At 34.4% G+C, this 27,645-nt stretch overlaps 4 protein-coding genes across 6 annotated transcripts; 2 read left to right on the forward strand and 2 right to left on the reverse strand.

The window, feature by feature from the left end:
* The first annotated feature begins 932 nt into the window (after positions 1-932).
* LOC108809926 (arabinogalactan protein 12) lies at positions 933-1,408 on the forward strand. The gene has a single exon (XM_018582060.2). It carries the CDS (start codon positions 1,070-1,072, stop codon positions 1,256-1,258), a length of 189 nt encoding a protein of 62 aa, XP_018437562.1. The 5' UTR covers positions 933-1,069; the 3' UTR covers positions 1,259-1,408.
* Positions 1,409-2,406: 998 nt separating this feature from the next.
* LOC108805883 (MAP3K epsilon protein kinase 1) lies at positions 2,407-7,915 on the reverse strand. The gene is made up of 23 exons (XM_056989074.1): positions 7,775-7,915; positions 7,554-7,691; positions 7,424-7,444; positions 7,231-7,304; positions 7,067-7,157; positions 6,913-6,996; positions 6,735-6,836; positions 6,526-6,657; positions 6,361-6,432; positions 6,174-6,277; positions 5,964-6,048; positions 5,764-5,877; positions 5,423-5,662; positions 5,298-5,342; positions 5,044-5,223; positions 4,883-4,966; positions 4,688-4,791; positions 4,516-4,596; positions 3,823-4,402; positions 3,624-3,758; positions 3,133-3,542; positions 2,951-3,065; positions 2,407-2,858 (listed from the first exon to the last, which is right to left on the reverse strand). The coding sequence occupies exons 1-23, from the start codon at positions 7,820-7,822 to the stop codon at positions 2,682-2,684; spliced, it is 3,216 nt and encodes a 1,071-aa protein (XP_056845054.1). The 5' UTR covers positions 7,823-7,915; the 3' UTR covers positions 2,407-2,681.
* A 798-nt stretch (positions 7,916-8,713) lies between these two features.
* Positions 8,714-10,901, forward strand: LOC130496729 (transcription repressor MYB5-like). Its single transcript, XM_056989078.1, has 2 exons — positions 8,714-9,540; positions 10,069-10,901. The coding sequence occupies exons 1-2, from the start codon at positions 9,245-9,247 to the stop codon at positions 10,517-10,519; spliced, it is 747 nt and encodes a 248-aa protein (XP_056845058.1). The 5' UTR covers positions 8,714-9,244; the 3' UTR covers positions 10,520-10,901.
* Positions 10,902-13,122: 2,221 nt separating this feature from the next.
* Positions 13,123-15,888, reverse strand: LOC130494347 (serine/arginine-rich SC35-like splicing factor SCL30A). 3 transcript variants are annotated; one of them, XM_056989077.1, is made up of 6 exons: positions 15,744-15,888; positions 15,191-15,355; positions 14,823-14,900; positions 13,917-14,084; positions 13,701-13,823; positions 13,123-13,614 (listed from the first exon to the last, which is right to left on the reverse strand). In XM_056989077.1, the coding sequence occupies exons 2-6, from the start codon at positions 15,340-15,342 to the stop codon at positions 13,353-13,355; spliced, it is 783 nt and encodes a 260-aa protein (XP_056845057.1). In that variant the 5' UTR covers positions 15,343-15,355; positions 15,744-15,888; the 3' UTR covers positions 13,123-13,352. The 3 variants fall into 3 exon arrangements, with proteins under 3 accessions (XP_056845057.1, XP_056845055.1, XP_056845056.1); XM_056989075.1 differs by having other exon boundaries at positions 13,701-13,832; positions 15,744-15,887; XM_056989076.1 differs by having other exon boundaries at positions 13,701-13,832; positions 15,191-15,352; positions 15,744-15,876.
* Positions 15,889-27,645: the final 11,757 nt, after the last annotated feature.

Raw genomic sequence — 27,645 nt, forward strand, 5'->3', positions numbered from 1 at the left:
TATTAAAAACCAAATCACATTAAATGTTAAGTTGAATACACCCCCTTAGTTACGCAATCACCTTTAGAGTTAAGTTCTATCTGACATTACAAAATTGTCAAAGAACAAAGAAGATTATAACTAGTAATTAAGTTAAGTCCCAATCCTTGAGTTCTTGAATTTCATCTAAACCTACATTTTGAGTGTTCACACGATATCTTTAGATTCACGAATCATATAAGTCGACAATAAGGATACGTAATCTTGATTAAACTTATTTTTTTCAGAACAAGCCAATTGTTAAACGTGGTGATCATACATAATTATACAACAAGTTATACATTATAATCTAAAGCTCGATACATTGAATAAGAAAGGATAGAAGAAGTCATAACTAAAACTGGACAAAGCATATTATATATTTTTCGAACATAGAGTTTACCATCTGTACTAAACCATGTTGTAAAAAGAATCACATCTGAACCAAGATGAATGCCAAAGACATCTTCTAGAATCTAAATCCTTAAAATAAAATATCTCCACGAAAGTTCAATACAATTTACGTATGTTGAAGCAACATTTTTTTCTAATCTACCGTATGAATTAGAAGAAGATGTTCACTATTACCAAAATAATAATATAATTTTATAGTATAATACCGTATGAATTAGAATATGAAACTTTAGTAATGAATGAGTGGTGAGGCTGTAAAGAAAGAACAGAGTGGTTGAGAAAACAACAATATAGTTTGGGCGAAGAGACGGCCAATCTCTGCCAGCTGTTCAAACACTTTGGACAACATGTTTTGTTTCTTTCTTATTCACGAATAATACCCAATTTATATTCGCATTTACAAAATTACATTTCAAAATATTTATATGACTTGCTAAGCGCTTCCTTTACTAAAAAAAAATTTTAGGTAATCATAAACTATTTTATAGAGCTGTCTCTATAAACCAACATTCCCACTGTTGGCTTATAAATACCTTTTCAAAACCAGAAGGCCACCACAAACTCAACACCGCACCACAAGCAAAACCACACAAAATAATATTTTGACTAAATTTCTTCCAAGTGCAAAAGAGGAGAGATGGAGTCAATGAAGATGAAGCTTATGGTGGTGTTGACGGTGGCTATTGTGGCTTTCTCAGCCGTAGGAAAGGTGGCGGCTCAGACAACAGAGTCTCCAGCTCCAAGTCCTACTTCCGATGCTGCTGCTATGTTCGTCCCAGCATTGTTTGCATCTGTTGCTGCTTTGGCATCTGGGTTTCTCTTCTAAACCAATCTCTACGTACCATATAGAGTTATTGTTTGCTACTTCTTTTCTCTTTTCTTCTGTTTATTTTGTTATCGCATGAGCTTTTTAATTGTTATTGTTTCTAATATTTGGACTACTATATATTATATAATTTAATTTAAACTTTGGGTATTAATTAAATTGCATGAGACTGTTTGTGTTTATATGTTTCATAATTTATACTACTATATATGTTTGGGGTTCGTTAAGTCCGCACAAATGATAATAGTAACCGACCACACATCTTCGAGCAATGATGCGATGAGCTGTGAAATTTTGGAGGGTCTTGGTGTCGTTGAATTATTTGTGGTCAGTATCAGCATTGTTCTTGTCGACATATCACGTTATGGCCTTGGAGTGTACCCGATAGAATTCTAGTGGAATATAACTTTTCACAATATAGAATATAACGAACAGAAGAAAATTTGTGGGGATAATAAACTCCAACTGTGGTAAAATTAGGAGAGGCATCTCTTGCAACCTTAAGTAAGTAATGTCAAACTTGCATTTAAACTCAAAAGTGGGAGTAACTGTAAATCGTACCCTAAAAAGACATCTAGTCAGTTTTGATATTCATATAACTAGCTAAGAGTTGAAACGTAACCGAAATCTAGCTTCAAAGACATATCAGATTAGCTTAACATTAGCTAGAGATTCAGATCAACTTGAGCAATAGAATAAACCAAAAGGTATATATTCGGAGTATGGGATGATGGTATGCAGACACTAACATGTTAAGCCATGTGAGATGCACAAAAGCAATGATGGGACCATACTTTTAGTTTTTTCTCTATCAGTTCCATGCTTGTGTACTTGGATGAATACCTGTAATTTTGTAAGTGGCCGCCACTTTGTATGGTTTTAATAGTATTTTGCTTTTTTCCTCCTTTTCAGAATGTTCTCCATGTTCATAAATTTATTTGTATTTATAATTCATCTTTACGGCCGGCTAATGAAAAAAAGAGTGGATGATGACACATAGTGTTGATGGAAGCCAATCCTCTTAAGCAAAAGCTAAAGATGAATACATTCATTCAAAAAAAGGAATACAAACTTTTCTTTTGATTGGCTGAATATAAGTTACCACATAAAAAATTTGGAGTAGCTTGTGAATGTTGAATATAGAACAATTTGCTTACAAAATAGCTTCTCCATTCATTTTTAAAATATATCACAAACCAAAATCTTTTAAACATACTAATACTTCAACATATCACCCCCAAAAAAAACTGAGGCGTTGGCATCTCTAGGTACTAACATAACCCAAGAGTGCAACACAAGCTACCATTTTAAAGTTTTCAATCAATCGCCACCATCTTCAGGTGAAATCATGTTTTTAAACAAAGAAGAAGAAGATATACACTTTAGGTGAATTCTTCTTGCAAAAATGGGAGCGAATGTACAGTCACAAAACTGTGTTGATGTAGAGTGCTTTGAGCAGAGAGGTAGCCAGTTGCTTCACCAGAACTTGCCCTCCTGAACTTTGTCCATCACGTCTTTCTTCTATCAGAACTTGCAGCTTTTGAGGTAGGCCGTTCTCTACTATCAGCTGTTTTGGCTTTGGATGGTGCTCGTACACAGCCTGAAAGTCAAAACAAAAACACTCAAAACACCAAACAAAACAAGAAAAGAAACAAGCAAGAACTTAGATAATATTTGAGGGTTAATAATAACCTTGATGAGTTTCAGGAGATTAAGTCTAACAATTGCATCTTGATGGTCTAGCCTTGAAACAAGCAACGAAGTCAATCCATTCACAGCTAGTGTCTTGTTGATCCTATACGATTTCCTGTAAATCAAGAATCACAAGAATTAGACCAAAGAAGCTGCAACATCACAATGTACTTCTAACTTACGTTATAATCTTCAAGAACGGCTCCAATATGTGCACAAAGTGTCTCTCAGGACAGCTCTTGAAGAAGTTAACCAACTTCTGAACCGCATCCTTCTTGAGCAACGCCTGCTCCACCTTGTGGCTGCTGTCATTGTCATGCGCCAAGCAAATAGCAAGCGAATCCAACGCTGTTACAGACCAAGATTCATCATCAAGCAAACTCATGTACACGTCAAGACCGCCGTGAGCTCTTAGCTGCTCTCTTGAGTTCGGAGATGCATGAGCCATATCACATAGGAGTGGCAGTGCATATTGTTTCAGAGAAGAGTCCGACATGATGATAAGCATCAGGTGAGGTATGATTCCGTCTTCAGCTGCTTGTTCTTGCCTCCCCTTGTTGATCTTGCACAGGTTGAATAGTGCACTAAGCACCTACATCAATTTTAAACTTTTAGTAAACCAAACTAGTTAAGTCTTTTTTTAGTTATCTATATTCAAATTCTTGAAGGTAACCTCGTGATGGATCTGATAAACAAGATTCCCTTCTTTAAGGTCAAGGTTAGGGATCAAATGTTTGATTGCATCTGAACGCTGAAGAGTCTCTAAGCAATTTGGATCAGTGGATAAATGATTGATGCACTCCAGTATCTGCAAAAGGCAGTGTGTAAGTATGTGAGATGAAGATTATTATCTTAAGGAGCTTCACAAGTACCTTTAACAGAATATGAGGTTCTACACGGTTGAACATGTTGAAAAGAAGAGTGAGTAAGCTTTGGCTGCACATGTGTGATTTGACTGTTGTATCAGCACTAGCAAATACAAGAAGCAGATCAGCCGCTTTCTCCAAGTATTCACTTGCAACATCTCCAGAGAATATATGGGCAAGTGAGCAAGATGATGTGGTACTTCCAGGTCTAGCCTTTTCTTCTGCAACACTGCTCAATCTAGGTTGATGAACATCTGTTCTTTGAGAAGTTGAAGTTGAAGCATGAGAAGGCTCTTCACCACCACCATGACTTGTTTTCAACGCATCAGGCTGGTCAATCACACTGAGTGAAGCCTCAGGCTGGTCAAGTTGACCAGAGCGAGCTTGTGGAGCTTGACCATCCACACTCAGTGGACCTCCTGATATAAAAGCCAGCCTGGATGTTTCATTCAAGCTAACAAGAGTGTTGATCAGCCTAGGAAGAACTCCATTCTTTGCAGCTACACGGCAGAAGTCATTTATCGGTGTGGACATTTTGAGTTTGAATACATGCCACATCCCATCAATAGCTAAATGAACCATCTCCCTGGAAAAAAAACTCAAATCACTAGAAATTAGTAGCACATAATAGAAGTAAATCATGGTCAGTTGCTTGAAAGGATTTCAAACACCACATGAATATGGTAGACAAGTACACACCTGTGTTTGGCATAATCTGCTTCAATAAATCCAACCAAAACTGGTATTCCACCACAAGCTATGAACATTTGCAACGTTGAGCTGTTGAAGAAGGTACCAAATCAACTCTATATATGACTTACAGAAAAAAAACTAAAAGTAAAGTAATAAAGAGTTAGTGACTGTTAATAACCTTGATTGACAAAGTTGCAGCAAGAAGTAAGCTGCTTCCGTACGTATCTTTTGAGAATGATCCCTCTCAGGACCAGGACCAGCAAAACTCATTACCACAGGAATCTGCCATATAACTTGGAATAATCAATTTTCATGTGATCTTTTTGCCACAACAAAGAAAATAACATACTAGACTACTATTTTGAGAACTTACGAGACCAACAAGACAAGCATTTTCCTGGAACTCAGTGTTATCTTTAACAACTTCGTTTAGCAGCTGCAGCACGGCAAATGTTACCTGAAAAGATTCACAAAACATAAGCACTGATTATGAGCATAAAACGTTAACTGAGGACTAACAACAAATAAACATACTGGAGGTTTAGGAACATGGAGTAGATCCATCAGAGGGAGGAAACCATGTTGTGTCACAAATACTGTCTTCTGTTCAGGTCTCTGACGAAACATGACAGCAAGTTTCTCACAGGAAGACACTATTGCATCTTCTGATTCATCTGGCCTTAAGGAGCTCGCCAATCTGCTGAACTCCACTGCCTACATACAAAAAAGCTCTCAACTAAAACAGAGTTGAGAAACAAATGTCATTCTCAGAGGATGAAGAAGTGTACCTGCAGAGGGTGAAGATTTTCTGTGGGTACATTTTCATTTGTTATCTGCAAAACAAGATAGAAAACTGTGTCACCGGTGTGTACTACTTGAATTACCAAACCTGCATTCTCAAGACAGAACATACCAAGCCATCAATGTCAATAACATCTTTCAAAACACCCATCATTAAGAGGCAAGGATCACAAACACCAATCTTTCCACCATCTGCGACAGAAGAATCACCACCATGGATTGCATGTGATGGAAGCATTGATGTTGAGGCTTCATTAAATTTTCCCTTGGGAAGCAAAGAAGCATTGCCAGGAGGAGGATCACTTAATCTACTCAGTTCATTCCCACCAACGCTAGATGGAGTTTTCACAGGCTTTAATATAGAAACAGCAAGGAAAAAATCTAGTTAGTCCACTGTGACTGACCATATTGTCTAAGAAAGCACTAGGATGAGAATGACACAACACAACTGACCTTTCTAAGCATGTGATCTTCATCTTTTTGGCCAAGACTATGTGATGGCTGGTCCACCTGGATGGAAGCTTCGGTTTCAAGATTTCCAGGTACTTCATCATGTTCAGATGCCTTCTGCTTTTCATCTCTAAATTCTTTATTTGCATCTTTTAAAAAAAAAAAGAATGACTAATGGTATATACAGAGCTGAGTGATCTTACAGTTTTTGACATCCCAACTTTTTCTGCTGAAAGTTGACTTCCTTCATCATCCTTGCCTGAACTTGCAGCAGCTTCTTTCATATATCTGCATACCCAAAGGACAGCATTAAATATTTAGTGGACACTGTTGCTCTCCCTAACATGAGACAGATAACATGTTTTGAGATCTTGTTGCAAAATTCAAAGTTAAAGATAACAACAAGTTCTCACTTAATTGTTCCTTTATTCCGAAGTGAGGACTGCAATGCCTGTCTAGAGTTCCTTATCCAAGGGTGAGAGAGCAATGTCTTTGCATCAGGCCTCTGTCTTGAATCCTTTAATGTGCACAATACAATACAAAATCAGATGCAGTAGGTAACTGGACTGAACTTGACATGGTTGCATAAAAAAACTATACCTTCTTGAAGCACTGTCGTAAGAAGTCTGTAATATCTGGAGAAAGACTATCAGGAATAGGAGGGCTATCATCCTGAATAATACCATAGAAAGGCCATATAGTTTTGTTCACTTCTGCCTAAACTTTATTGACTAATTAATGAATGCAAAACATTGTCAAAAAAACCTGAACAATACGGTACAGAGCTGCATTGGGTTGCATATCAAAGTAAGGAGGAACACATGTAAGAAGTTCGATAACAGTGCATCCAACGCTCCAAATGTCAGAAGCAGCACAAACTCCAGACAATTCAATAACCTGAAAACAATCAGCTAAAAGTGTTTCAAAAAAAATAACCTAAAAGAGAATATGGTGATGAAGGTCAAAGGTGTAACCTCAGGAGCCATCCAGTAAGGTGATCCAGCCACTGAGTGAGTGTTAAACTCAGACTCGCTTAGTTTAGTGGCAACTCCAAAGTCAGCAAGCTTAACAAGACCCTGAAGTATCACAGAGTTAAGTATCTTGAAACCAAAATTAATAATAAATAATAATAAAATAAAAATGGACACATGCCTCCTTTGTGGTCAAAATATTTGCACCCTTGATATCACGGTGTATGACACCCTGCTCATGAAGATACACTAAACCTTCCAAGACCTGTATTCACTAGTGAGTACACAGTTTCATAAAAAAACTTAAGTAGAAAGAAGATATATATAAACTGAACCTGAGCAATGTAAACAGCCACCAAAGATTCTGGGAATGGTCCAAATTTATTTGGTTTAACATTGTTTGCAAGAGAGCCATTCTCAACATACCTGCAAACATATAATTTTGAACTCCAGCGTGGACCAACAAAACAAACAAACAAACAAACAAAAAACAACTTACTCAAGAATGATGTGAAGGTGAGTCTTTGTCTTCCACGAACCAATATACTTGACAATGTTCTTATGGTTCAAGTTCTGCAATGAAATGTTAACCATTAATTCAAAAGAAACCCATATATCTCAATTTAACATTATGATCTAAATTTTGTAAATCAGCTTAGAAACAGAGTCAGTGTTAAAGCTAAAGAAGGTACCTTCAAGAGATCAATTTCTTGCTGTGTGTACATTCCACATGTAACATCACCAAGATTCAAGTCAGTATAGAAGTTGGTAAAGAAAATTACGAGACCACATGTGGTAACACTATAGATAAAAGTAACAAACCATAATAGTGTTGAGATCATCATCTTGAACAACATTCTCCAACGAGACTTGTTTAATGGCAACAAAGTCACCATTCTTCAAGTCTAGTCCTTTGTAAACTCGAGCATAAGCTCCTTTACCAATTTCATCTCCAAACATCTATATACGTTAAAAAAAAATCATAACTCAACTTTTGAGAGTTATAACAGAACCATGGAGAAAAGCTGAAAGCGAAAGCTTACGTATTTGTTGTCGGGAGACTTTGATTTGTTGAACTGAGATGACGTCATATCTTCTCGTTGCAGATACAGAGAGAGAGAGAGAGAGAGAGAGAGAGAGAGAGAGAGAGAGAGAGAGAGAGAGATATTCTGATGTTGCTAACCAGCCAGCTCTGATACAGTGGTGAAAAACAAAACAATGCTATTGGTAAATTTTTAAATAAAACGACAAGATAAATTTGAAAGGAAAGAAAACAAATCAGGTTTTATAGTTGGAAAGTGACTCTCGTTCCTATCTTTTTTTATGGGGTCCATTCTTTTTTTCTTTCTTTACGTAATTACCCCACTGTTTCCTCATTTGTAAGAAAAATATCTGGCCTTTTGTTCAATTACTGAATTTTTATGGTTTTAAGAGTCGGTGTAAATATTAAATGTTTATTTCATTAGTTTATGTCATTGTTAATGAATTTATTTGTAATGAAGGTGGTCGATGTCAAGAAAATTAAAATGAAAGTGGTTAGTATTCATTAATGTAATATCAACAACGTTATATCAAAGTGGTTGATGTAAAAAGAAAAATCAAAGTGGTTAGTATTCATTAATGTAACATCAACGATGTTAAACACTTTGTTTTTATTCAGCTTTTTCATTCAGAGGAGTTGGAATAAGCGGATGTTGTGTGGCCACTCAAACTGATTTCATAGAAATGTTATCCTTAATACAAATAATTAAGAAACCATCTATACCTGCGTTGTCAGTCTTGAGCCTATACAGATAAAACATTTGTTTTGGTAATTTGGTTCTCAGGGCAACGTCATCAGTTAGGAACTGCCAGAAAATCTAAGAAAAAAAAATATTTTAACAAAAAAATATATTAAATCCAAAACAATACGTGCTGTAAGAGAATTAATAACTAAAAGGTTTTTTGATTACATGTTTTAAAAAAAAAATTAATAGAAGATACTCCCTTTATATCCTGTTGTGCACCCATAATTTTAATGATTAGTATGTATAGATCATTGAGCATCTAAACTGATGAAGAAAATATATATCATATGATTTCTAGTCCAGAGTTGTTTTAAACCCCATGAATAGTAATGCACCAGTCCATACTACATGGCACATAGGAACCACAATGCAAACTCGTTGTATCTTCGTTTCTAGCTATTTCACCATGACCGGTTAGTTCATTTTATGAACTTAGATTTAGATGTCGGTAGATTAACGGATCACTCGATCATTGCTAAGGGTGGTAACCATCTTGATGATAGTCTTACAAATCTTAAGAAAATAAATAAATAGAATTGAAACTAGAAGCGCGTAACCACCAAACGCTGAAAACTAGAGAGTGAGCAAAAGGTCGGTAGGTTCATTGGTAACATCACTAGACTATGGAAGAGAGAGAGAACATTGAGAGAAAGAATCTAACCAATCGAGAGAAACTCAAAGAGCTCACCAAACCCTAGAGAGAACTCTCTGTTGAAGACGGCGGACATGACGTCATCTGGCGTGAAGAAGCAGGTCACGAAGAAAACGTCCCCATGTTGCATGAAGATGGGGATGAAGAGAGGACCGTGGACGGCGGAGGAGGACGAGATTCTTGTGAGCTTCATCGAGAAAGAAGGCGAAGGAAGGTGGAGATCGCTTCCCAAAAGAGCTGGCTTACTCCGATGTGGGAAAAGCTGCCGTCTACGGTGGATGAACTATCTCCGGCCGACTGTAAAACGCGGTGGTATCACTCTCGACGAGGAAGATCTCATCCTCCGCCTTCATCGCCTCCTTGGCAACCGGTGCGAAACATACCTATCTAACGTATATATAACTATTCAGAAAAATAAAAATATAATTAGTTTTGATTAATCAAACTACATATACAGAAGATAGTAGTGTTATATATATGTACATGTATGTGTGTGCTATGCATAAACATTATTTTAAGTTAGGGTTTAATTTCTTCTACATAAACACGAAGATTCTTTTGTTTTATCACATTTTACTACTATTTACATGTATATAGTCTTCTTCTTTCTTTTTGTGATAGACATAATTAACTATCATAAATTGATACATGTGTTTATTGAATTTTCAACAAAATAGTAATCCCTTCTTCAGATTCTTGTTATTTAATTAAAGATTAGTTTTATTTCTAAGGTAATGTTATATATGGATTGAGTTGAATTTCAAATATGTATATATATTAAGAAAGTGTAACTAAGATGAGCTATACATAAGCTTGTTTTAAAGGATTAGCAAGTAATCATCGTTGTTCTAAAGTCGCATATATGATCATGCTAATTCAATATAATGTGTGTTGTAAGGTGGTCACTAATCGCGGGAAGGATACCGGGAAGGACTGATAATGAGATCAAGAACTATTGGAACACTCATCTTCGTAAGAAACTCTTAAGCCAAGGCATTGATCCTCAAACCCACAAGCCTCTAGACGCAGATCATAAACCCGGAGAAGAAGTTTCCGCTGGACAAAATCTACTAGAGCCTAACTCTAGTTCTCACACTGATGTTACCACCGTTAGTAGCGGAAATGGAACTAGCAAGATAAGTTTCAGCTTCTTTGGTGGTGAAGACGACGAAGACTTTGGTTTCTGTTACGATGATAAGTTTTCTTCGTTTCTAAATGCGCTTATCAATGATGATCCTGTTGATAGTAATATCCCAATATCACAGCCGTTTCGGATGCAAGATTGTACTGATGAGATTGTTGGAACGTCGTCGAGCTTAGAACATGGCCAGAGCTTAGAAGATATATGATTTGATCGATCGTGATATCTTCTATATCTACCATGCTTCGAGAAGTGGGTACTCATGTGATTTAATATATGTGTGCTAAGTTGTTTTGTGGCGATATGTGATTACAAAACCTCATATAAGTGTAACTGATAACATATTCATTTACATATATGCATATTCATATATGGATATTTCTCTTGTGTTTTTCGCAGATCATGTATCCACTTCATGCCTAATTCTAATCAATAATTTAATTATATCACTCTCTTATATATTAGGTGCTTACAAACAGTCTTGTTTAGTCTAATATATTCCATCATCGTCCTAGTGTGTTTATATTGTTGTGTAAGTTAAATAAGATTCTTGTTTCGTTTTTAATCAAGTGCAATGTGAAAACTAAATTATGATACAAGATATTTTATTTGTTTAATCTCCATAAAAATTGCATCCGTTTGTTATGTATATAAACGGCAGGCTACTAACCCTATTCTGGAAAAAGCTTACATACAAAAAGGATGCACTCCATTTTCATGTAATTATAAATTTGAATCAAAACTCAAACCTTGCCATTCTTAATTTTGTTAATCACGAGTATATATTTGCAGGTATAGATGAAGTCACATATTGGTTGTATAATAAGTTGAATACTCTCATTTCTTAAGTGCTTCACATTATCACATATATCTCTATATATATATGTTTCTACTTTCTAGTCCAGTGTTTAATTTTTTGCAGGAGCGGACGCAAAGGTAAGCTTACGGGGTCATCTGCCCCCAACTGATTTTCAATTTTCCTTAATTATTGTAAAGCCTATGAAATACCTTCAACTCTAAAATTAATTATAATGGAAAAAAATCATGTGTCCCGACTACATATGTTCCTACATCCGCTACTGATTTTATGTTACTAAGATGTACATGTATACAAGCATTTCAATCACAAGTATGTGTGTAGTAGCATGTACAGATGAATTCTCATATATGGCTTGGTTTGTGTAGTAAGTTGAATTCATAGATTTTCCATAGATTATATATAGCTTTATATATGTTTCTACTTTCTAGACTATAGTGTTGATTGATGATTATATTTCATGTTACTAAATGCACGTAGATGGCGTAATGCAATGTATTTTATTATGCTGGTTCACTGTTTATGTCTACTTTTTATTCATTATCTCGTTGGTATTGGTCCATGCGTTACCATTCCGTTAAATCGAAACGAACACCATGCCCGTTTCACACTGAGCCTTTACACGTTGCCTCATTTACGGCTTCACCAAAACGCCAGGAGACTAACGTGAGCAAAAATAGGCCCACATAATCCGTATTGGGCCTTTAGATTAATTGACGAAGCTACTAGATTAGAATATATACCAAGCTTAGTATAATACCACCAGATCCGATCGTTACAAGCCTTTAGATTAATTGACGTTTACATAAGTTGACCTTAACGACTTCGCCTACGAGTGACTTTCTCTTTGACCCTTCGGTCCACATCAGAGCAGCAAAATTAAACAACTGTATAACTGAAATCCTCTGGCACAACCAAACAACTTAGACCAAGAAACAATGATATCTTATTGAATAATTTCTTATTTTTTAAGCTGTACTTTTAAGATCTTTTGATTTATTGCTAGATATATGTTTAACGAAAAACCGTTGTGAAGTCGTGACTAGAAAACTCAAGAACAAGATTTCAACTAAGGAGAACATTATAACCAACAAATACACCGAGTATATCTGTATATGCATGGAATACATGACATTCATGGAACCATACACATTCATCTGCATATATAGACACATATCTAGTACATGCAATTATGTCAATAGTCAAAACAAAATACGAACAAAAACGGATGAGGATTACGTACCGATATGAAGATAATAGTCGCGGAGACTCATGCTACTCTTCTTGAACCTTATTGTTCAATGTCTTTTCTTGTTAAGGATATTTTTTTTTTCATTTCAAAACGATATGATATATTGATGGATATGTCTTCAGGATTTGTAATAAATATGCAAAGCTTAATTAGGTTAAAAGAAATGCAAGAATTGACCGGTAGCTCTGGCCATCCGTTGTGTGTTTCAACGGAAAGTTTGATCTTATTATTTAGAGATAAATCAAATCATAAATGTTATAAAATTTTGTTAGGTAGCAACTCTGCCAACAAATAGTCTTCATCAGTTTAGTTATCTCATATGTGAACCTTTTTTCTCTCTTGAAAGCTATCGCCAACACACGTGTTGTTCTACTTATCACCTTTCTTTTTTCTTGTTTACAAGTAAAAACGATTTCGTTTTTTTTTCCTCTTCAAAGAAACAATTTATCAGCTAAGTTCAGACCATATATGGTCTTTGGTTGTGGATAAAGAAGTTATTACACTAAATTGTATAAACTTGAAAGTTATTGATGAGGATAGGTCCTACCTATAGCTCACACTGTTGTTCATTCAACATTGTGGTGGAAGTGATGATAATATAACTATGGTGTCCCTACAATAATCTATCACCTGTTGAAACCTTTCCTCGTATCAAAAGATCTTAAGTATGTCCATTTTCTTGACACACCTCCTCATGGGAAGTGCAAGAAGGCCTATATAAAACCAGTGGGGTGCCAGTTGATGAGATCAAAAGAGATAAGACGACAAAAACGCATACGCAACATCATTGTCATGTATGTCCTAACATCATCCAAGGATCAAACATAAAGCAAAAGCATCAAGAGAACCGTATTAAAACTTGTCTAAACGAAGAAATAAAGCAAGAGGTTTCAACCTAGTTTGCAAACAAATATCTGATAAAGCCATAGCTAACAAACAAGACTGCTGCATAACAGATGAGAAGAGAGAGAATCACTGGCTTGGAGAACGGTCTCCATTTCGTTCCCCACGAGGACTTGGGCTCCTGCTCTGCCTGGGGACAGGGCTCCTGGCTTGTTCAGGAGTGTAGCTCCTGTTTCTTCTGGGGCTCACGCTTCTTCTTGGGCTCCGGCTCCTGCTGTAGCTTTTCTTCACCTTCTCACGACTTCCACTGCGAGCCCTTGAGCCATTACGTGGTGGTGAACGAGAGTATGACCTCTCCTTCTCGTATCGTCTCTCCTGTGGTGAGACAGACCTGTAAAAACAAAAAAAAGAGTTGGATCTAAGAGAATTGTCTTTCATCCATCAGAGAACTGTAATGACGTTCTCAGCCAGGCGTACCTAGATTGATGTCTTTTAGGGGGAGGAGAGTTATAGTCACGGCTACGTGATCGTGTTCTGCCACCACGTCGAGGGGGAGGAGAACGAGAGTAGCGAGGAGGAGAGCGTCTTCTGTCATTGAATCTGTTGCTCCTACATGTATCAAAAAGTGTTACAAGCTTGAGATGTATATACATTACAGAAATGTTTTAAAAAAGAGGAGGAAACTGAACTCACCTGCCACCTCGATCCCTTGTTCTCATCTCAGTTGGCTTCTTCCTATTCTCTTCTGCAAATACGACAGTCAGCTCACGACCAAGAAGAAGATAGCCTTCCATGTGATGTTTTGCCTCAGCAGCATCAGCAGGATCCACATATTGGATGAAACCAAATCCCCTTGGATCTCTGCAACAAACCCCAAAAAAAGCAAAAACAATCTGAGACTATGAACCAAAAAGACAGTGACCAAGGAAGGTGTACTGCTATGACAAGAAACCGTTTGAACATTACAATCTCCTGCAATAGAAGCCATCATCATGATAAACATGAAAAAGCAAGAACTTGCCTCCATAACTTGAACATTTCAGTATAAAGATGGGACTTCTCCAAGACTTGATACATCTTGAAATTGAACTCAAACTCAAACTTCCTTCAAAACCTTCACTACCATAACATCTTCCAAAGAAACTCTAAATACTTCATTGGTCTCTTCAATTCTTTAGATTCACTGCTAAACCTCAACAACTTCAATAAACACACTTTAAGAGTGATCGAACATGGAACATTTCACTATATTCTTTCCCTACAATGACTAACAGACGTGGACTTCAGGGGTACTATTACTAAGGCTGAACACTCTTAAGTGTGCAGAAAAAACTTTTCAAAGCCCCCAAAAGGAAAAATCATGTAAAAAGGAGATTCATACATCAAGACAGTTAAGAAAATTCTCATAAATGAAAGAAATCATGAGCTGCAGATGTGAAGATGTAGGAAGCAATGAAGACAAACAGAATTCACAAAAGGTGGTTTAGGAAGTAAAGGAAAACGATTTGAAAAAAAAAAGACACGATCTAGTTGAAGTAAAAGTAAAATATGAATTGGGTGTTTAAACATTTTAATGCCCTAACTACTGAGCATGCTCACCCGGTATAATAATCCCTTGGAAGGTAGATGTCCTTGACAGGACCAAACTGCTCAAATGGCCTCCTAAGGTCTTCTTGCCTGTAGACAAGAGAGAAGGGTAAGCACAAGTTAATAGTCAAGAAGAAAACAGAGTCAACCTATCTAAAAGCTGTTACATTCTACAAGCTTATTATATATTCCAACAAACCCTACATATCTATTAAACTACATTCTACATTAACTTTATTCTGTACATCCTTTTCAGACAAGCCTAAATCATGAAACTTACAAGGCCACAAAAAGTACAGTCCAGAGATAATGTCAGCGTCAGCGAGATGGGACAAGGCAATTAAAAGGAGTTACACATAAAGGAGTAAATAGTATAATACCTGCAATCATGACGAAGGTTGCGAACCAAAAGACTGGTCGGGAGATCCCTGTCACGACCTCCACCGTAACGGCCACCACCACGGGGGCTAGGGCTCCTGCCCCTCCTACCATAACCCCTCGGTGGTGACGGTGTGTAGCTCCTTCCCCTCATTGAGTCTAGTCTTCTATCCATCAAGCAACCAATATAAAACTCAGTTAGTGAAATATAAAATAAAATAAAATTATCTAATAAACAATAAATCCAAACAAAGAACTCATTAATTACAGAACATTATAGATACTAATGTCATTACATATGCTTACTCAGCTAAAGATACAAGTTTTTTTTTATCCTCCACTTGAATTGGAATTAACATTATAAAGATTCATCCTTTCAGCTAACATTCAACGAAGATTACAAATCTGAGATCAATTCGATAAATTGGGTCCAGAAAAAAACCGATAGAAATTTGAGTTTTTTTTAAATGGTATCAGAGACGAGAGTCTGCGATTGCAATCGTTAATCTACGATAAGAAGAAGAAGCAGGAGAGGCTAAAGAGCATGCATCTTACCGAAGATTGAGAAAGTGTTGGACGAAACGACGAACGGCGAAGGAGAAAACAGAGAGGAAGCGGCGCGGAAGGAAGTGGAGAGAAAAGAGAAGAGAGACGATGAGATTAGGGTTTCCTTCAATCTTTATTTATTTATTTATTTAATTTTCCTTTTCTTTATATTTGCTTTTCAAGTCCTTTCTTTTGTTGTCTTTATCGACTTTTGCCTACAAGTCCTTCCGAGACTTTAGTTTTACACCCATACTTTTATGTATTGTGCATGTAGATCCATTATAATAAGGAGAAATTTGACAAAAAAATCCTGAATTTTCAAATAATCATAAAATCTAATATTTCCAATAACAATAAGTTTCATACAACAATTGGAAATTTAGATTAAGATTATTTTGTTTTATCAAAACGCCATCATTTACTGATTAAACGTCTCTTAAACAACAATTAACCGTTGATTAATTAGGATATTAAAAAGTAAAATATTTTATTTTGCATATTTTTATTAGAAAATTAAACTTTTATGAATCACTACTGGTTTAATATTACTAACATAAATTATTTCAATATGATAAGACCATATGTGTATACATTATTTTAAATTTATTACTTATATATAATATAAGTTAATGTTTATGAAAACAATCGTATTCACAAATATGAGTAGTGTTTTAGATTCAAAATTATACATGGGAGTTGTTTAATTAATAACATAGATACCAATTACAAGCAAAAAACATAAATTAGTTCATGAGATACTAGGATATGTATATTTTGTGCAGAAATATCATACTGGTTATAGACGGGATATATCTCTCGAATGATATGCTATGGATTTTTATATGGCATAAAATTTTCGTTAACTGTTTTCAAATCAAATATGGCGGTTATAAAGGAATAGTAACTCATGATTCATACTCCTCAAATAATCTTTGATTTCATTACGATTACACAGAACTTTATGTGTTGGCATGGACCAACGACCAACCTTGTTCCCTAAATGGAGAAAAGTTTGATGATTTGTTTGTTAAGTTTATTTATTTAATGAGTTTGGATCCTGAGCGACTACTCGTTTTTACCCTCCATATCAAATCTGAAAAGCAGATGGAAAAACCCCTTTGATATCGCCTTTCCTAACCACTAGTTCAACAAATTCAAAAGAAATCTTGCAAATTCCATCTTAAAACACGTAGTGTTTCCCTGAAGAGTGTATCTCCACACCAAGAATCAATTCGACCTCATCATCCATGATTGTGAGCATCTCCTTAGACAAGCCGAAAGATTGGCCCAACCTTGCAACATATTTGACAACATTTTTTATGTTTCCAAAATCCTCCATCCATGATCCTCTGCCTTGATCCCATCGTTGGGTGCAAACATCCAAGTCTATGTGTTCTTTAATTGGCTAGCAGAATAAGAAAAAAATCTCAGAAGAAAAGGAACGGAGAATCATCGTCTTCGACTATGAAACATAGGCTGACCAGTGTGGATCTGTATGATCCACGTAACATCACACTTTTATCCTTGCTTGACTATATGGCTCCAAAATTATGTTTCAATACATTTCTATGTGGCTTTTCCATTCTTCATTTCACGATAGAGGACTAAGATCCTCCAAAGAAGAAACAAAACAGTGAAACATAAATATGATTGTTATTTTTTTTTGTCAGCAACTTAAAACAGACTCATATAAACTTTAATATGTTTGTTATAGAAAGCCATATTTCAACATATTATACTTCTGCAACTATTTTTATTTAATTTTATTTTGTAAATGAAATACATATAATAAAAAAATTACAAGAGAAAACTACAATAAAAATTCTATAAATTAATATTCGGTAAATCGATAAACACAATAAATTAATAAATTCTTGTAATTTTGATTTGAACCGGTTCAAAATATGACACAAATTGATAAGATAATATTTTTTCTATAACATTCTATGTAAATATTTTTTCCATGTAAAATTATAAATTAATATTTTATATATATATATATATATATAATTCATAAAATTACAAACAAAACATTGTTCTTACAATGGAATTCATATCTGTTTTTTCTTAACCTTCAATGTATTTTGACAATATTTAATTAAATTATATCTAAATCACATTCGAATCATATGAAACATATTTCATTTACACCAAATAATATAATAAACACAATATCAGAATCGAGTTTCTAAAATTTAATTAATGTATGTACAGTAAAAGTAAGAATTTTTATTTTATAAAAAATACATTCTAAAATATATAAATCTGAAAAAAAATTGTAAATTAATACCTTATAAATTAATAAATTACCATAGTTCCATTATTATTAATTTACTGGTTGTTTACTGTAATATTACATGTTGATTTTAGAAAATAGGCACCATATGTTAAAATTATAACAATTGCTAAGACTTAGAAATGTACCACTCTACTTAAACAAATAAAAAGTTGGGTCAAATCATTATGAAAAGACAGACTAGTAATTGACATGGAACTGATTAATCATCGCCTTATTTCCATGTTCACGGTTGTACTTGGTGCGCTGCGCTTGGAACATATGGGTAGGGCACACAAATGGGCAGCAGTATACCGGGAGCACAAATCCAAATTTTTTTAGTGTTCTATGATTCAGAGCCTCTCCCTTATTCGCAGATTTGAAATATTCATCTTGTCCAATTATGTTAACTCTTTGGTTGTAACGGATCTCAATCTGTGCTTGTCCACCATTGTCTAGATCGACAACCACAGCCTATTTGCTTTTCCTCGTCGATGAAGAAACTCCCAGCTAGACCATCAACATTAAAATTAGAGATGGACCTCAATAACTTTGCTCCATGAAACTGTGTCTGGATCAACCTTGCTTTCCTAGCTGTAAGACTGCAAGCTGCTCCTCTCTAACAAAAGGATAACCACACATATATGTACACTATGAGCATTAAATGGGGGAGGCAGCCGCTTACAAATCTCTTTGTTGTCAAATCAAAAGAGATTATATCCTCAATATTATTTTCCTAACCACATCCTCTCTTTAGCCAAAAGATTAGTATTTCTTTCAAAGACAGCCACGTTGATAAAAATCTATATTCCAGTCGAGACTGACGTTAAAAACTTTCCACTAATTAGAGCTCAAATCTTATATTTCAGTAAAAATAATGCGTGATTATGAAAAATATCACTGATAGATTTGTGAACATGTAAAGGGTATATGCGTTCTCTTTTTACTATCTAAAATGCTACATTTCGTGATTTTATTAGCCGTCTAATTTTGGTTTACATACGTTTTTCATTTCCATTTCCCAGGACAAGTATAGTTTAATGCACAATCCTATTTGTACTGTAGTGTAATCCAGTTTTGTTATATTTGGCTATGTCATTCACGGAGATGACTGTAGCAGAAACCAAAACTGCTGTTCCTGAGTCAGTGCTGAAGAAGATGATGAGGGAGGACGAATGGGCAATATTTTCCAAGAACCAGGAGCTTCAGTCCGCCAAAGAGCTGAATGCTGCGAATAGGACCGTCATATATACATGGCTAAGCGTGTCAGTAAGTTTTTCATATTTTTCTAACGTGAGGAAGGCAAATTCATAACAACATTCTAAGCACCTTGGATTTCATATGTTGAATGAGCTTGGTACATATGTTGGATACAATTGGTGCCAAAAATGTATGCCTTCTCTATGATTACATTCTGATGCACCATGGTTGCAGGGGCTAGGGAAGCATGACATCATCTATGTGGATGATCTGATCCACAAGATCATGACGGTTGGAACACAATGGGTAGAACATGTGTGTTAAAAAGTGTGGCTAGACAGGGGCCTAGGCTAGAGAGGTGAAGTTACTTGGAGCCGACGGTGATTGTGGAAGTTGATGAGAATGAAATTGAAGAAGATTTTGGAGGAGATAGAGCTGGTGAAGTTTTTGTGGAAGTTGAAGAGTATAATTATGATGATGAATGGATTTTTAGTTTTAAAGTTTGTATTTAAGCTTAGTTTTATGAATACTTTGTTTTAAAACTTGTTGAATAGGTATGTTATTTTTTTTTATAGGTTTTATGGCTCCGCTGTTTTCTGTTTTTCAGAAATTTTAAAGTTCAAGATCATGACAAATGAATTTCTCGGTAGAACCTAATTTGGAATGTAGTCTTTAGTTCTGCTGTCTATAACCCGCCTTATGTAAGTTCAGGTACTGGGTTCGAATCTTGACCCTTACATTTTATATAGTTAGGTATATAAATAATGTAGTTTAACCACACAGTAGTGGGCTAATGGTCTTAAGGGAGTTTCGGTCCTAATACAGAGGCGGTTTCGAAATTTCGTGTGGCTACCTGGACTAGCATTAAATTGCAAAAATACGTGGAATACCGTGGATCTTGTGAGAATAATTGGTTGACCTAGGTGGCCGGATCCCTACGGTTATCGGAAAAAAAAAAGATCACTACAAATGAAGAAAGGAAATGTTTAAAGTTTCAAGAAGTTGTAATGCGTAAGATTTGCTTGCTTTGTGAATTATTAAACTAAGGTTTAAAGTTTTTTTACGGCGCATAAATTTAAATTTCTTAAAAGTTTATCATTATATAACAGCTCTTTACTTTTAAATAACACTAAATTGGATTTTAGTAATACTAAATTTTAAAATCTATTAAATATTTACAAGACCTATAATATTAAATTCTATATCAATTTTATTAGTTGGAAAAGCAATATATAGTCGTTAGATTTGGACTGTATTAAAATACTCTCTCTCTCTCTCTCTCTCTCTCTCTCTCTCTCTCTCTCTCTCTCTCTCTCTCTCTCTCTCTCTCTCTCTCTCTCTCTCTCTCTCTCTCTCTCTCTCCCTCTCTCTCTCTCTCTCTCTCTCTCTCTCTCCTCTCTCTCTCTCTCTCTCTCTCTCTCTCTCTCTCTCTCTCTCTCTCTCTCTCTCTCTCTTCTCTCTCTCTCTCTCTCTAAACAAAGAACATTTACTCTTAAACTCTATCCTAAAAATGTCTTTGAATCAAGATGCATCACTGAGAGAGCTTTCTATCATCCTATTCCAATATATATACCTCACTGTCGGATTTAATTCTTGTAACAACAATCAAATGTAGTAGAGAACTAGAACTACAGGATTTACATCATGTTCACTAATAAGTCAGTCATTTGCCATTGTTTTTAAAGTTTCCCCTTGAGCTCAAGGTTGATTTCAAAAATATATTAATCGCCGTATATTATCTTGCTCATATTCATCACCAACAGCCTTGTTCATGTTGTTGATCCACTTCAAGAATTTTATTTGCCTTTTTAGATATTGTTTAGTGTTAATTCATTAGTGCAGAATGTATGTCTTCATGTCACAAGTTTTGATACTGAGTTTTATCAGTTTCTGGATCAAAAACACATGAAAGAGTATTCAACAATTTCATCAGGAAAAGTGCTTTCAGCCTGAATTTTACCCGCCATGCCTATTCTTTCCTAAACTCAGTATTAAAACTTGTGGGAGGATGACGCGCATTCTGCACCAATGAATTAACATTGAACAAGATCTCAAAAGGCAAATCAAGTTCTGGAGGTGGATCAACAACAGGGCCAAGGCTGTTGGTATTTGATGAATATGAAACCCAACTCCTGATTAAGATATTGTAAGAGGGAACTGTTGATTACAATATTTTTGAAATCAACCTTGAGTTCATGGGGAAACTTTAAAACAATGGCAGATGACTGACCGATTAGAGAAGACAATGTAAAATCTGTAGTCTTATCCATATACTCATGATCAAACTCACCTCTGCAGAAGTTTAACTTTTTATACTCATTATAAACATGTTGATTCTGTATTGTATAAATTTGAGATCCTCTTTTAACTGAATCAAAAGAAGCTTTGAAGCATTTTCTTGTGAGATATGCCAATTGATTTGCCCGATGTTCTCATAAGATAGCTCCATTCGGTAGTCTTCACCCAAATGCGCCAAAAATGCAGGTTTTGGTTACCACTTTCAAAAGTATCACAAACAATGAAAGATATCTGAGTTTTTTGGGCGACCCAAAAATCTAAAGTACATGAGTAAAACATCAATATCATGTTCCATTGAAGCTCTGTCTTTACTATCAATTTCATATTTCCATTCATAAAAATTGAGACGATGAGGTCTTTTGACTTCGGTGGAATGCGTGAGGAGTTTCTTCGCATGTGTTTCTTGTGTATATTGAACCAACGCATTAAATTTACCAACAATATATATAACTAGAACTTCAACCAAAGGATCACTCCAAAACAAAAACAAAAGAACTTTAAACTTAGCAAACTCATCTGTTTTACGTGTTCGTTGTTACATAGATTAGTTTCCGTTTTTCTCCATGCTTTAAAGTATTTTTATACTAAACATCATCACTTAACAGAAAAGGTTTAGGGGTTATTGTTAGGGGAAGAATCTCTGAAGCCCATAAAAGCCCACACATAAATAGCCCATTTGCAAGAATCCAAACCTTCGATCCCAGAGCACTAGTTACGTCGAATCTACCGCTAATGATGCTAGTTCTATTACTAACCCAATGGAATAGACAAGATGCACAAACTCTATATCTCACGTCGAGTAAGAGTGATACACATTGGTCAAATGAATCAACCCAATACGATCCATATCCAGTCCCGAAAAAGGGCATAATCCCACTGAACCTGAACCCGAGGGAAGTGAAAACAAATGATTCAATGTGAATTAAACCGTTACATTTTACAACGGATAAACTTAATAGATGTTCCTCTAACTGCAAAAGCCAAACATATCCAGTCTTTGTCTTAGAATATCTCTAACGCTGAGTCATCATGTTTCTAGTGCCTACCAGATTCATGCATGAAACATGTTTTTTGGAAACTGCTGAATCGTTAGAGAGATTATTATGTCAAAAGGATTGTTATATCCAGCTAATAGTATGCATAGTTAAGCCATATCATGCAACCTCTGTCTCCAAAACTTATCACAATGCCCATGTGACCTCAATAGTGGCTCATTAATGAAACTAAATAATTCCCAGATCTCATTTTCCGTAGTACCTTGTTGCTGCATGTAGTCTCCCAAGCCTGTTCACATTTATGTCATTAATATTTTCAATGACTCCAAGTCTAAGTACAGCTAAGTTGTACTTGTCTCTGTACATTTCACGATAAGGATGAATCAGAACAGGATGTTATTATATTCAAAACTACATGTTCTTTTTTTTACCATTATATTTTAAACGAAATCTATCATTGTTTATTTTGTTTACTTTGTATTCATGGAGATTTCAGATTTACAAATCATATGCAGAATGCAGAGTAATCTTGATTATATTTTTTGTTTCTAGAATCAAGATTTTAAAATGGAAGGTTAGGTGAGAGTGATATCAACGCATCTGAACTGCTTGATTTCGTTTGGGTGACAGATGAGTTGGGACGATGACAGGTGAGCTACGGGATACCAGATATGGCTTATGATTTTGAAACTTGCTTGAACATGTCATGAGCCAATGAAAAGACTCTACACAAGGACTCAAACACAAGAATCACATATAATAAGGAAATATATGAATACCAAAAATCATATGGAAAGAGACAGACGATCAAAATTTATCCATGGAAGGTGTACACTGCATTGAATCTATGGCTCTATCTTGGGGTTGTTGTTGTGCAGGCCAGCTTCATACCATTATGATATGTCACTTAATTGTCAATCCTATGGATTTGACTAAAATATCTTTGGCTTTCTTTTCCCATTGGTTAATAATCAATTTAAATTTTAACAAAGACTATATTATATGGTATCCCTCCATGTTATTCCTTTTTACTTGATCGCTTATTTGCATCTAGTTTAGTTATTGGCAGTTGTTAAACGCATTCTTACAGTAACATTTAGAAGAAAATGTGTCTTCTTTAACAAAAACTTGTAACATATGTGCATAGTAATTGTATGTTTAAAAGGCTAAAAAAACAACTGTGATCCTTTGTGGATGTATCGAAATAAAAAGAATTACAATGGGCCCATGTAATTATATGTTGAAAAGGCTTTTACCATACCATAATTTGAATATTAAATTATTACAACTACTAAACATGTTTTACATAATCTGCATGATTAACATCGATTAGCTGTAGTACTAGTATATCTGTATGGCCTTTAAACAAATGAAGTCTCTTAATTAATCTTTCGGATGTATATGTTCTTCTTCTAGATCTGAGCACCTTGTGGGTTTTGTATTCAAAGGCATGGATTGTGCATGGTCGTACCTATCCTAACTAAGAAGTCATCATTAACTTAAAGTAATGTGAATACAATAATTACGTAATTATATGTACAAATTGAACTTCAATAGTAGTATAAGAACTACGTGGTTGGTCTGGTGATTATCACTACAACTAAGACCAATCTTATGTCTAATGTAATGGCTTGGTTATTGCCTTATTGGTAGCTGGAAAATGAACGCGTTCATGTAAATGTAATAATTCTAATTTCTAACAAAAAGCAATTTTTAAAAAATAGAAGTCAACGTTACTTTAAATTTCCCTCTTTCCATTTAATTATCTTTAGTTGACTTGACTGTAATTTTCTTGGGAGACACTTAACGTTTTGACTTCATGTACTACTATTTTAACTTGTTTTATGAGTACTTTCCTTAGACAACTTGCGGTTCAAGTTCTATCAATAGTGACATCAAGGGATTGACCCCCCTCCATAAAAATGTTAAAAAGTCTTGATTTTGACATCTTTCCCCTTGACTGAGACCTTAAAATCCCAAGATTTGTGTAACACTATCTAGACTCATTTTTGTTTTGTTTAAATTGTATGAGTAATAAATAACATGTTAAATAATGACTTGGTTATAATGTCAGTAAATTGTGTAATCCTATTGTTTAATGATAGCCGTAATATTTTTTTTTACTGTTAGATCACATACAATTGACTAATGAATGTATTAGGCCGAGCTTCAAAAAATTGCAAGAAAATATAAATGCTGATCTGCCAGATGATACAAATTCACATATCAAAACTATATACATATATATATATATGGCAACAAAAAACAACAACTGTATCTTGATATAACATATATTTTCCAAAGTAGATGAACTAGATATTAATAACTTAAAACCATATGATCTATACCATTAAAACAGAAGGCCTTTTTTTCAAGTGCCCTTCTGGTTTAACAGTATTTACAAGACAATGCCACTGGAATATTTATATGCTATTGTTTTCATTAAATGTTTTTGATTTTATTTTTTAATTCCTACTTTTAATCCTCATACATCGATTAATTTTCAAATGAAACTTCCCGTGGAATCAGGTTACAATTAACTTAATATGTGTAATCTACAATATCTTCTTCAAATCATAATAACGTATTCTTCTATGAAAGAATATGAACTACAAAGTTCTTGATACTATTAAATCCAGATCATAAGTTAACTTCATCCATAACCTATTTAAAGCTTTTCTCTACATTTCAGAGATCTATCGAGCTTCAGAACAAGTTTTAAGAACAAGTTTAATAATATTCAATTTAATAACAAATCAACAACTATATTATGATATCCTAACTAAATTAAACATTTAACAACATCGAAAAAATTATTGTATTTAAATTCAATACATACAGTATTTAAAATTGTATTTAAAAGATAAACGGATCCTATAATTCAAATATACAAAAAGCTAAAACTAATCGCAACTACCAGTATAATATCATATCTAATATCTATAACTAAAAAGATCAAAAAGATAAAATTTTGTATTTGTTGTAACAATATAGATATCAAACAAAACTTTATCCCTAGAATATTCCTAATTAGATACGATTAATATATTATTATATCTTATTATCTTTGATTACCAGCATATATATAACACAAACAATCAAGTTAAATAAACAAGCAACACCAAAAAGCACGTCAAACAAACCTACTGTGGTATTTTCTTATGGATTCCGTAATGAAACTCAACCATTTATCAGATGTTAAGCCTTTCAAATCGTCATGGAGTGTAAAAGTGAAAGTGCTTAATAAGTGGATTTCATTCAGTCACCAATCTGGTGCATCTCTTGAGATGGTGTTAACAGATGAAAAAGTAAGAAATTTATACTCCCTATCGTGTTTAATTATTTTTTTATCACAATGAACTAAATATTTTTAATTTTTTCATGTTTTAGGGTGTCAAAATTCATGCCAGTTGCAGTCAAACTTTACTGCAATCATTCGAAAGACAGTGTATTGTTGGAGAATGGAAAGTTATTACTAACTTTGCATTAAGTCGAGCATCTGGTCTTATCCGCCACACCAAACATGTTTACAAAATGGATTTTGTGAAGCAAACCTCGATATCTGATTGTAATATCGTTTGCAACAACATGTTCCTTGAGATCCCTGATTTTGATAACATTGTCAATTGTCTGTGTTACCCATCTATTCTTATTGGTAATATGTATTTCGTTATGTTTTGTTTTCATAAAAGTATATTAAAATATATTCCGAGCTTGATATGATTGACATTTTTGCATGACAGATGTGATTGGTCAAGTCTTACACTTTGATGGTTTGGATATCGAGCAAGTTGATAGAAAAGAAGTGAAGAAAGTGTTTTTTACTCTAAGAGACATTAAGTAAGTTTTATTTAAAAATAAGTTGTTGATAATATTGTTGTTTATAAGTCGCTAAATATGTATTTATTCTATCAGCGATCATCAACTAAAATGCTGCATTACGGGAAAAATGCTGAGATATTGACACAAGATGTTAAACAACCAATCATTGGAGATATATGTCTGATGAGATTTGCTAGAATTGTCAGATATAATGGTAAATGTGATCCGCGATTATAAGTTATTTACATTCCATTCAAATCATGTTTAAAGCGTTATACTAATCAGTTATGTATTTCTAATTTATTTGTTTATTGTGTTTCAGGAGAGATACTATTAACCAATGCATCTGATTCTTTTCTGCTGATGATAAACCCAGATATCAAGGAAACAGATGACCTTAAACAGAAGTATGTGTATCTTACTATAACATAGCATATCTAAACTCAATTATAAATTGTATTTTCGTTTTTTTATTTATTTAGGTTTCATGGTGATCATAACTCTCTTTATATGTACCAACAAACCAATGCCAAGATGGAGTACCAGGAAAAACGTCAGAAATGGTCTCATATCCATTCAAGACCATTCAAGAAATGAAACACTGTGATAAGGTTTGGTTCAATTATAAAATAATTTTGAAAACGTCAGAAATGGTCTCAGTATCGCATATAACTTATATTATCCTATCTAAAGTTAAATCGATGTATATGTATTTTAATATATTGTTGTATGTAGGGTGAAAACTGCAGAGTGATTTGTTCTGTTTATGCAATTGATACCATGCGTGGATGGTATTTTTTGGCTTGTGTGGTCTGCCACAATAAGGTTTTAAAAAATCCTATTATATATGATGGAAACGATGGTCCAAGCTGGTGGTGTGAATTTTGCAACCATAATGTTACAAAAGTTTCGGCCAGGTAAATTAATTATAGCATCTTATTATTTTATAATTTAACCCAGATTATAAAAAAAAAAACTTATTTAGGTACAAGTTAGACTTGCTTGTGCAAGATCAGACTGGTGAATCCAAATTCACACTTCAAGACTCAATCGCAACATATATTGTGAAATCTTCTGCTGCAAAATTAGTGGATGTTTTATTGGATGAGGTGATGTATTATATTTTTATTGTAATTATTATATTTTTAGTTATATTTTATTATATGTTTAACTAATTATTATAATTTCTTTCTACAGGTTGAAACAAAAGAAAAGTTGCCACCTCAGTTGGTGAAAATAGTTGGTAAAACTTATGGATTTGGTATTTCAGTTGATGAAAAGAAGATTGATTGTGACTATTTCAATGCCATGAAAGTTTGGA

This window comes from Raphanus sativus, chromosome 6 (assembly GCF_000801105.2).
Source record: "Raphanus sativus cultivar WK10039 chromosome 6, ASM80110v3, whole genome shotgun sequence".
In the NCBI taxonomy this organism is placed as follows: Eukaryota; Viridiplantae; Streptophyta; class Magnoliopsida; order Brassicales; family Brassicaceae; genus Raphanus; species Raphanus sativus.